Source organism: Chenopodium quinoa, unplaced genomic scaffold (genome assembly GCF_001683475.1).
Source record: "Chenopodium quinoa cultivar QQ74 unplaced genomic scaffold, ASM168347v1, whole genome shotgun sequence".
In the NCBI taxonomy this organism is placed as follows: domain Eukaryota; kingdom Viridiplantae; phylum Streptophyta; class Magnoliopsida; order Caryophyllales; family Amaranthaceae; genus Chenopodium; species Chenopodium quinoa.
The window spans coordinates 1,479,123-1,490,692 of record NW_018744537.1 but is presented as its reverse complement, the minus strand read 5'-3'; the positions used below and the strand labels follow the sequence as shown (position 1 = coordinate 1,490,692).

At 33.5% G+C, this 11,570-nt stretch overlaps 2 protein-coding genes across 2 annotated transcripts; both read right to left on the bottom strand.

The window, feature by feature from the left end:
- Positions 1–8,139: 8,139 nt before the first annotated feature.
- LOC110698564 (salicylic acid-binding protein 2-like) lies at positions 8,140–9,984 on the bottom strand. Its single transcript, XM_021876010.1, has 3 exons — positions 9,152–9,984; positions 8,868–8,999; positions 8,140–8,775 (listed from the first exon to the last, which is right to left on the bottom strand). Exons 1-3 carry the CDS (start codon positions 9,620–9,622, stop codon positions 8,491–8,493), a joined length of 888 nt encoding a protein of 295 aa, XP_021731702.1. The 5' UTR covers positions 9,623–9,984; the 3' UTR covers positions 8,140–8,490.
- Positions 9,985–10,087: 103 nt separating this feature from the next.
- On the bottom strand, positions 10,088–11,569 carry LOC110698565 (methylesterase 3-like). Its single transcript, XM_021876011.1, has 3 exons — positions 10,942–11,569; positions 10,726–10,857; positions 10,088–10,616 (listed from the first exon to the last, which is right to left on the bottom strand). The coding sequence occupies exons 1-3, from the start codon at positions 11,401–11,403 to the stop codon at positions 10,344–10,346; spliced, it is 867 nt and encodes a 288-aa protein (XP_021731703.1). The 5' UTR covers positions 11,404–11,569; the 3' UTR covers positions 10,088–10,343.
- Between the last annotated feature and the right edge of the window lies 1 nt (position 11,570).

Here is an 11,570-nt window from a genome sequence, read left to right as displayed (position 1 = left end):
GGATTGGATTCAAAATAGACCAATAAAAATCAGACCAAATTGAACTAGTATAAGAAAGCTAAACGTTGGGGCATTCGATAACATGACTAAAAGTGAATATATAAATATATTATTAAGTAAGAATAAGAATTAATTACATCTATCGACGAGTGATTTTGATTTGTTAAATCATTGTCAAATGCCTTAAGATTTTTATCAACAAGATCCTTATAAAAATACTCCTAACATGCTGAAGGAAAAAATGATTCGTTTTCGGGAAGGATTTTTAATTTATAAGTTTTAACTAAAAACAAGTCTAGTCCAAAACCAAATTATTAAGATTTTGGACATTAGGCTAGAGAATTATATTGTTTGATCCGAGGCTAGAATTGGTTTTCTTCAATTCGATCTAATTAGTCTTGTCCATTTTTCCGATTTGGTGTAGTTTTTTAGCATCCCTAACTGAGACTAGTACACTAACTTTGTGCATTTTCTAGTTAAATTTTTAAATATTAATACTACAAAAGTGTATTAGTTAGTGCATATATCAAAACATAGAGGTTAAATAATTCAAGTCTTGAAAATTCCTTAGATAAAATATGTTCTTTTCTTAAAATTGAAATTACTCTAATATCTACTTCGCATCATTTTTATTCTAAGACTATGCTCTCCTCCATTAATTAGAATGAATTTCAACAAAATATTTGATCTTATATTTTCTAAGATCAATCATATATTAAATATTTCAAAAAGTCGAAGTACTCTAAACAAAAATTGACAAATAAACACCAGCAAATCCTTGAATCCTTGATGTAAGGCAAAAGGGTCATTCCAAGACCAACAATTTCAACAACATGAAATGACAATGTTGGCATGTGATTTCCAAATTTCACCTTCAATAATAAAACAAAAATTTAGGACTTACTTCTTATTGCTAGACCAAAGCTAAGGTTTTAGCTAATTAAATTCACAAATTCTTATATGTGGCTGGTGTGGCCAACCATTATAGGGGTTACTTTATTAGTATTATAGGGGTTACCCATTCAATGTTCAAGTGTTACTTCGTTAGTTTTGGTGCAAATTTTTGGGGTTACTTCGTTAGTGTTATAAGGGTTACTTCGTCAGTGTTATAGGGGTTACTCAGTCAGTGTTACAGGGGTTACTTTGTTATTTTACAACAGTCACACGGTATGACCAGCCGCACACAAGACGCACTGAATACAATTATTAGTTCAACTTCCTACCACTAAGTCAAACCCTTAAAACATGTCATACACATAAGATCTTATTTTGTTTACTTGATACAAAGTAAAATCTAACTATCCATCCAAATTCGCTTTAAAATCACACCCTCTCGATCTTACTTTACATTTCATTATCCTAATCGATGTATACGAAGTAGGACGACGCAAATTATACGGGTATTGTATTCGGATATGGTAGGTAGAACCGTAGAAATGAGATATACGTATCACGTCCCGTATCAAGTAACAATCTTTTGACGTTATCGTTTTACATGGGAGTAACAATGAAGCTTCACAAGTTTAGATAAGAAGAAAATTAAAAGAACACAATATGAAGATGTCATAAATAAGATTCGATAAACCCACCAAATCCTTTAATTATACTCCACCAAATTGCGTAGATTTAGTGAACAACTGGCATATGATTAACGTTACAAGCTATATATTTTATTATTAAATAATTTACTTACCAATAAACATGCACTTATCTTAATTAGTATGAACAATTTTATAATTTCGTATTCGTACGTAATATTCTATTCTAAGTCTTGTATAAAAGTAATCATAGTTTATGTGACCTAATGGAGACAGGATGACCCGAAATTTCCATTCAAAATCAATGAATAGTGAACACGGTGTCAAGTTGAATTCAATCACAGACTTTTTCTTGTTTATACCAACAAGTATTACTTTAATTTAATTAACAAAGATACTCCTTTTGGTCTTAACAGACTGCCTAATTGGATATTTTACTGTTTTTAATGCATATACTACAAGTATTAAGTGATGATGTTTATAATGTTGTTTACTCCTTTGTCTCTAATTAAAAGTCTTATTTGTGTTTTGCACACGTTTTTAAGAAGTTGATACAAAATGATCGTGAGGATGAAAATAGGGTTTGAATGATTAAACTAATGAACGTAAATAAGATAAATAAAGAGAATAAATGTATGGTTGATTAAAGGAATAATATAATAAAGGTAATAATATTTGATTGATTAATTAAAAGTGTGTACTAATAGTACGTGACCTATCTAAATTTATTTGAACGTATAAGATCTTACTGGAATTTGATTTAATTGTACGTTAAACTTGAATAATAATTATCAAAACTCATTAGAATTTATATTACTTGAATTAGCCTAATATGAACTATTTTACCCTTATTCAAACTTATTTTTCTTGAAATAATTGGAATAAAGTGGACATAACATGGCCTAAAAGTCAATAATAAGTGTGGAGAAATTAGACAAGATTTTTGGATGTATACTCTGTAATATTCTTAAACAGTGCAAATTATTGAAGAGAATCAAACAAAACTTCATTATATTTCTATTTAATTTTATTAACATATTACTTGTAATTAAATTTTGACTAATTAATTGAGATTATTGATCTTCCATGAACGGAGGAGCTAATCTACTAGGTTTTTTATGGAGCTACTTGAAATTTGTTATACTTGTATGTTTACAAATTCATTAATCACTAGAAAAGTCTACTAATCAGTAATTAATAAAGAGCAAAAGGGAGGGGAGCAGTTGAAAAGTGAGTAAAGTGTGTCCCAAGGTTGTCGTGTTTAAGAATTTTGGATAAGGCCATGATGTACACTAGTATGTTTTAGCAAATCATATGTTCAGTTGTTGCAACACCACGTAATCTGATATCAACTATTTTACTTCATTATGAAAAGTGTAATTTTCCTAGACTTTTGCGAATTTCACATAATATCATATTTACCTTGGAAAATGGCCTAGTGTATAGTTTTATTAATGTTTAAATTGTACAACTATACAATTTACAAATATATTTAAATATAATGTTCATTTGTTGGATGTAAAAAGACATGAAAAATGAAGCACATTCATGTGAATTTTTGTTGAGTTATTTGGTTGATGAAAATATTATGGGTTTTTTTTTTTTTTTTTTATTAGACACGGTGATATGAAGTAGTTAACCAACTCTTAATTAAGAATTAAACTTCATTCCTAGAAGGTAAGAAGGCTAGAAATTTAATCAATGATAATTTTAAACCTAATTATTCCTTTAGTGTGATACATATATACTTTAAGCTAGGACAGAAAACTAAGCTAGTTCTTAAACACGAAAATATCAATTTTTCCAGATTCAAGAGTGAGTTTTTTTTTTTTTTTTTTTTTTTTTTTTTTTTTTTTTTTTTTTGACATCACAAAATAAACTAAGAAACAAATTACATTTATATAAGAATGCAATTAATGAGAAAGATGACAATGAATCGCAATTTCATGTGCTTGCTAGACTTAGTCTTGATCAACTTTAAGGAAGGTGTAGAATTAGAATATGGATCTTAGTCTTCGAATGTCCACAATAGTCCAATGGGTCGAAATGTTCTCTATAGTCTCTAATCATGACCTAAGTTATTAAAGAGATAAACAAGTTTGAACCCAAGAAAACCGTTGACCGCTAAAAATGTTGTCGATCGAAGTGCTTAATGGAGTGCTTGAAAACAGGCTAAGGTGCCTAAGGCCTCATTTGGGAATGATCATATACAAAATATATCAATACTAGAAGGATAACCATTGTGGAGAAGGCACACCCTAGGCATGACTTGATCCTCAATACATGCTCATCAAGTCGGGTAATGTCGTATTTAGTTAATCACATAAATTTTACGGAGTAGTTATTTTCTCATGCTTTGTCTTTGTTGTATCGAGATTTAAATATGTGGCCTAACTCAACATGAATCACAGTGTTGTATCGCGTATTGAATTAACTCATATCAACCAATTACTTCTTCTTAAGAGATTACTTTCCGTATCGCTAACGACATTGTTTGTCTATAGAATTTTAAATTTTAGTACCGTTTAATAGGGTTAAGTTGGTGACACAAAAACCATCAGCGCCTCCAAAAGTAGGGTTTGTATTTTGTAGACATGCCAAAAAGAAAAAAAAAAGTCCATCCCTTCGATCCATATAGAGCTACATATGTAAGACATCAATATGCTTACACGTACACGGTACACCCTAAACAAACTACAAGGAGAGGAAAATAGGTAAAGACAATCAAAACTCGCAACGTAAAATTACCAAAATACCCCTAACCATACATGAATGAATGAATGCAAAAACCCGTGTTCGGAACCTTGTGATGACTTGGATTGGTCCCAAAAGAAATCACACTACATTAATCAACATAATCATACAAGAGAGAGAAAATTCAAAAAACGGCCTTTGGCATACAACAAGAGCCAAATTAAACAAAAACTTCACCTTTATTTCCTTAGCCACATAAAACCATTATTGTTTTCTTACCCAATCTCAAACTATATATAAACCCCACTTTTTCTTCCATTTTTATTAACATCAAACATTCGAAAAACTCACACTCAAAAAATAAAATACGCAGCGTCTAGAAGTTGCATATTTCGAAAGAAAAAATGGGAGGAATGGTGATAAAAGAAGTGGAGATGTGTTTAAGTTTAGTAAGATTAGGAGTAGAATTTGTAGTAGCGTTTGCTCATGCAGTTAAAACAGTTGTTCATCGAAGTTTAGATGCTGATGGTGAAGCTCTTACAGATCGTAATCGTCGAACTCTTAATTATAATTACCAAGTTCCTTTTCCTTACCCTGGCCTTCTTCCTTAATTTTGTTACATATATATGTAGTTCGTTGTTGTCGAACTACGTATGTATCATATGTAAATATGTTCGTGTATGATCGAATTTGTACAAAAACATAAGAACACATTCATGAGATGGATGGATGTTGTTCTTTGTTTTTTATATTTTCGTTTCGAGTTATGTTTTTTTTTTTTTTTTTTTTTTTTTTATTGATGGTTAGGAGAAGTTTAATTAGTGATACAGTGGATGTTGTTGATTGATTAGTTACTCTTTGTGATTTTATCACAGTTTTGATTAGTAGTAATTGATATTCACGGCAACTTGTTTGTTAAATTGTTACATTTTTGTTTTATTGTTATTACTCGTACTTTTATTTATGCTTTAGTCTATTTCAATAGGTACGATTTTAGAGAGACGTTTTTGCTAAAATTTGCAATTTCTTCAAAACTTGGGTTTAGTTGTATGACTTTGAGTATTCGTAAATTCCCTTCTTATTATATATCAATAATAGTTAGTCTAACAACTTTTTTCAAAACGGGTTCATTAACTAGTCATTTGTTCAATATAAATTTAACAATGCAAGCTACCAAAAACTTAGGGCGTACACGAGTAGAGTCGCGGAGGTTCGGGCTGGTAGTTGGGGCAGCGGGCAAAGGCGGAGCGTGGGGGGACCCACTTGTGGCAAATTAAGCCTATAAATAAGGTTTTCTTTTTGGGGTGGTTGGGACAGAGCAACCCCATGCATCTTCCTTTGAATAGAATTCTACGTTTGACAATGACACTCTTAATCATGGTCTAAATTTAATTTTTGTTGAAAGTCTTCTAATTATGGTCTTACCATTGCCTTCAAAAGAGAAAATTTCAATATTTTACTTGTATTATGTAGGTTGATTAAAGTACAGTTCTATATTAAAATACAATGAAATCAATGTGTATCATACCTTAGCTTATCTAGATGGATCTAGGACCACCAAACAATTATTGTAATTAAAATACTAAAAATAACAGGATAAAAAAAAAACATTCATGATCTTTATTTCTAAAAAATAATTGAGGTTGTTTCCTAAAAGTTAGCCAACCATTGTCAAAACATCCAAATGTCATCCTTATGTATGGGAGAGTGACACGAAAGCATATGACAACTTTTAAGTTTAGCTAATTGATAATTTGAATAAAAAATATTCGAAGTCGGTCAATATTTTTATCCGTATATGATCAATCATTTCCTTTCTTACATCAAATACAACCAAGTTTTTGAATTTTTCAAGGAATCTTAAAAATATCCTTTTAGGAATTCATTCATCACTTAAATGTTATCTTCTTCTTTAATGAGCTTAGAATAATGTATTTTGTAGTTACATACGATGAATAGCTATTGGTTTTGTTTGTTGTACAATTATGGAGTACTATTTTTGTCATAAGTTAAGGGTTAAATATTTGTTAAAATTAATTCTAAATGAAGTAAGTAATTGGAAATGATCGAGCTAATGAGTGTGGAAGTTCATTTGACGATCCACTACCAAACTAAACAAACTTCAACATATTTTGGACAGATCAATTAATCACATTGACATTCAAATTTATATATGGGTGTATTATCCATGAGAACATTTTATATGAGAAATTGAGAATTAAGGAGTGGAGGCATGGTTAGTCCCTCTATCATCTGCCCCAAGTGGTGGGGGTTCATCCTCACCCCTCTTCTCTGATAAGAAGGCCTCCCGTATCTTACGGAGTAAAAATAAAAAAAAAAACCTTTATATTAATTCCACACATAAATATGTATGAAAATTCAAGGTAATGCATGTATACACAAGGATAAGAAAGCTGAAAATGGATGTATCTAGCTTTGTGTGTGTGTGTGTTTGTGTGCAAATTTAATAACTGGATGGGTGACAGGTGCATCCGACCTACACCCGAGGAACTAGAGGACTTTGGTACTCCAGACTTCACTATATACAATGCTGGAAAGTTCCCATGTAATCGTTACACACATTACATGACATCCTCGACTAGCATAGACCTTAATCTTGCTAGAAGAGAGATGGTCATCCTCGGCACTCAGTATGCTGGGGAGATGAAGAAAGGTCTATTCAGTGTAATGCATTATCTCATGCCTAAGCGTCAAATTCTTTCTCTCCATTCTCATTCTTTACCTTTTGGGGGTAGGAATGGCCGAATGGGTGATAATGGAAATTTACGAAGGAAAACGCAAATTTGTGGAGAAGATTTGCACTACTATGAACATTGGGTCATTATACATGCATGCCAAAACCTACAGAATCGTTTTTTAAAATTTTATTTATTTCAGAGAATAACAGTAAACACACTATAACCTACAGATTAATGCATGATAAACCTCACAGGAAGTTGATCTTGTTTTTGCCAACAATTCTTGATTGAATTTAAAGATCGACTTTATTATTTTCGCGAATAACTACCATTCATTTCAAAGTTTGTGAAAAGGGTCCTAAAGCTTGATTAAACAATGAAAAAGCAAAAGTAATTGTAATCGGTGTTGGATTCATTTGACTGAGCCGAGCATTCTATCATCAAAACCATTTCCACTATCATCAAAGTTCTCCGTGCAGTTGAGCTATCTCGCGAAACACGTGGGTACATTGATGAACGACTCAAGGCTGTTGCTCATGAAGTTGGTGATTGTCTCAATGAGCTCTTTACACTAGCTGAGTCAAAGTTCGTTGAAGAAAACAAAGATGATCAGGCCCTTAAAAGGGTACGCCGCTTTTTGTTTGCTAAGAAAGAGGGGGTGACTCAAGCTTATACATATGTGCTGCGAGGTTTGTATGAGGAGAATTCTTGGCTATTGTTTGAGTCTAGAGTATTTGACGATGAGGGTTTACAAGAGCATGTAAATCGTCATCCATTACTTGATATTGGGAGGAGGATGGTTGAACAATGCTGTAACAACCCGCGTGCTATATTGGAGGTAGGAACACGGCTATTAGTCTACTACGGATTATGAATTGATATTAGGGAACAGGGGAATTTTAGGGAGTGCAGTTGTAATGATGTTGTTAGGCAAAATCGTAATATTTTGGGGTTAAATTGGATAAAACTGCTAACAATCTGATGACAACATTAGAGGTTTTACCTATTTTTATCCCGAAATTTACTATTTTGCAAGAGCGTAAACTTGGATTTTCTCTTGTTAATAGCAAGGAGAAGTTAAAATGTTGTTAGGGAAAGAGCTAATCATGTTGAATTGTGTGATGAGCAATTAGTTTGTAGTTTTGTGATGGTGTCATTTCTCTTGCTATATTGGAAGGCTGTAATTGGTGATTAATCACCTTGGGAAATTGTTGACTTGTATATATTGTGGCATGCAATACCAACATGCTGTTTTGGTGCTTTTTTTTTTCACTGCTACGCTACATTTTTTGTAGTCATGTTTTGAAAACGCCTAGACTTCTTTGTTGGTTTCAGTTTATAAAAAACCAGAGCTAGATAATGTCAGAATTGAATGTTTATGACAGTGATTAACAATAAACACACTTTGAACCTGTGTTATGATTTGCAAAGAGTTTGATCACCAAGAAACCAAGTAATTCTTAGGGAGCACAACCTCGGCTAGCTACCCGTGTCCCCGTGACTCCACCCCTCAGCATTTATCAGTGCAGACTGCAGAAAAAGAGCTAGCAGAATAACAGTTAATCGAAATCTGCTGCAATGCTCTGCAGATGAACCCAAAGCTGCAGGGGTTGGGAAACCATGACCATGTGATCAGACCCTTTTATCTTTTCCACTCTGTTGGGAGGGTTTTTCTTAAGCATCCATCTCTCCACTTCTTTATCCGTTATCTTGTCTTCTTCAGAGATTATATATACGCGAGGAACTGATCCATATTTCTGATCCGTCAAGACAATCACCTCGGACATGTCTTGCATACTGAATAAGCGCAATGGTCTCATCAGTGTGCTTGCAAGCGCAATATCCTGCAAGCACAGAGTTAGATAATGATCCTGTACTGTTAAGAATGTAAAATTATGCACTAGGTGTGGATTTTTCTGCTCCTTCATCAACTTACCTCGGGAGGGCTAAGGTCATACACCTTTTGTGACAAGAAATTCGGACCAAATAAGAAGGTAGTCGGAGTATTATTTGGACCGTTGTTATACATAAATTTATTATCTAATCCAGGTCCACTTCTGTTCAATAACTGCAAACAATGTCAGATAAAGCCACAACGTTATTGACTCTGAGGTTGTTATACTTGTAGTTCATACAGAGTAACAGATAATCAAACGAGTAAAATAGAGACTGATAACTAAAGTTTTCAGAGGTTTGAAAACAAGTTAAACATAAGGTTACCTCTTGGCTAAGAATGGAGACGTTAAGATTTGGTCCTGGCATCTGAGCTGTGACAAAAACACCCGCCGAGATTTTATCAGGAAAATGCTGCATAGCATGAGATATAGCCAACCCACCTAAACTATGACCTACAAGAATCACCCTTTCATCAGAGGGAAGAGAAACCATCAAGTCTGCCAACGGCTGAAAATACTCAGATATGGATTGAAGATCATTTGGCTGCAAAGGGTTGATCCCGGAAGCAGCTAAATCAATTGCAGTGACTGTGTGACCAGATGATTTAAGGAGGGGAAGCAGCTTGTACCAGGACCATGCTCCTAAACAAGATCCGTGAACCAGTACAAAGTGCTTGCTCAAAGGTTTATGACTATGTTGATGATCAAGCTGCTCATAGGATGCCTCAATCACAACAAATATAATCAGAAGGATTTTCAGAGAAATCAGTCCCTGATGCAGATTTCTTTTCAGCATTTTTCGCGTTTTGACTATGGTAACCCTTTGCAGAGGCTTAGAAATGGTTAGAAGTTCCAGGTTAAAGGTCTGCTACTTTGCTAGACTTAAAAACAAGAAAGTTCAAACTTCAATGAGAAAAAAAAATTACAGTAACAAAGAACGCAAGACATTGACTTTTCTGCAACAAGCTGCTGAATTCAGCTAAGCAAAATAAAAAAATTAATTGGATAATGGCCATGTAATTATAATTATTGAGAAAATGCTCAAGATCTCCACAATAATGATCTTGATTAGTGTACCAAAACTTAAGTTTGCTTTCTCCTAGTAAAAGGAAACTTCTCCGTTAAAATATAGTAGTTAAATAAATGACACAAGCATGCCTGTAATCCACAAACAGTGGAAATATCTAAAGCTTTGTGCTAACATGATCTATAATTACTCCGTCCTTTGCAAGTAATGATATAACTATCGAAAAATCACACATAAAGAAAAATGTATTTCGATTGAAATGGAATAATGGAAGATCATTGGTTCATATATTGAATACAATTATAAACAAAACAGGTCAACTGTACCTAAAAAAAATTCATGTATGGGTGATGAATTTAATTTTACAGATAGTTGATTATTGCAAAGAAACTTTGACATATTTTCTGACAGAGTATAAGGTATAACACTATAACTGAGAAGACTTTTATCAGCAACCTTGGAACTTTGCTGATTCTGAAGAAGCAAACAATCAGGAGAATTCGTGTGCAATACTAAGTAAATAAGCGAAAAGTTGTGTGGGTTGAGATAGCATAACCATGTGATCCGAACTTTTTACTGTAAAGATCTTGTTTGGAGGGTTTTTCATAATCATCAACTTCACAGCGTCTTCTGTCACAATCTTGTCTTCCTCCGAAATAATGAGAACTCTACTCACTGATCCATATTTTTCTTTCGTAAAGATCAAACCTTCTATACTGACCACCGGTCTAGGTCTCACCAATATTGTTGCAAGAGCTGCATCCTGTCAATAAATTCAAGAATGGCTTGGTGATTTACATATCAAGTACATTATATATTCACATGACATTGCATATATGGCAAAAGGAAAATTCAAAAATATTGGTGCATACCTCTGCTGGACTATATTGTAATACTACTTGTGATAGAAACTTGGGCCCAAATACAAAGGTTGTTGGAGGATTGTTAGGACCATTATCATATGTAAATTTGTTGTCCAGTGCATGAGCCACTCTACTCATCGCCTGCATTGCATTTAAAGAGAATTTAGCAATGTCGAATTCTTATCACTGAGCATACTCAAATTAAACCACATACATGAATGTCACCTTTTTAGCAATAACTGAATAATTGAGGGATGGACCAGGCATTCCTGCAGTCAGAAATACACCCACGGACACCTTCTCTGGAAAATTTTCCATTGCCTGGGATATGACAGCCCCACCAGAACTATGACCAACCAGTATCACCCTCTTATGTGGGGGAATGGATTCCATGAAATCCATAAATGGATGAGTGTAATCAGAGAAGGATCGAACATCTGTAGCGTGCAAAAGGTTGATCCCAGAGGCAGCTAAATCAATCACAGTGACCATATGTCCTGCTGATTTTAGTAATGGCACTATTTTGTACCAAGACCATGCTCCAAAACAAGACCCATGAATTAGCACAATATGTTTGGAAAAATCTTTTTCAAGCTGAGAATTTTTCGCTGTGGATGCAGAAGCAGCAGCAAAGAACAGAAACAGGATGAGTACAAAGGATATAGCACGTCTCATTGTTTTCTCCATGGAAATTTTACAGTTCTGTTTTAGGCTGATTTTGCTAAAAATTTGGTGCAATCAATCTGGAAGAATAAATGTGCAAGATCTTAATGATAAGGTGCTCTACATGTGGTCAGGAAAGTTGATGATTTCTGGCATCAGATATATTTTCCAAGAAGTTAATAGAAAATACT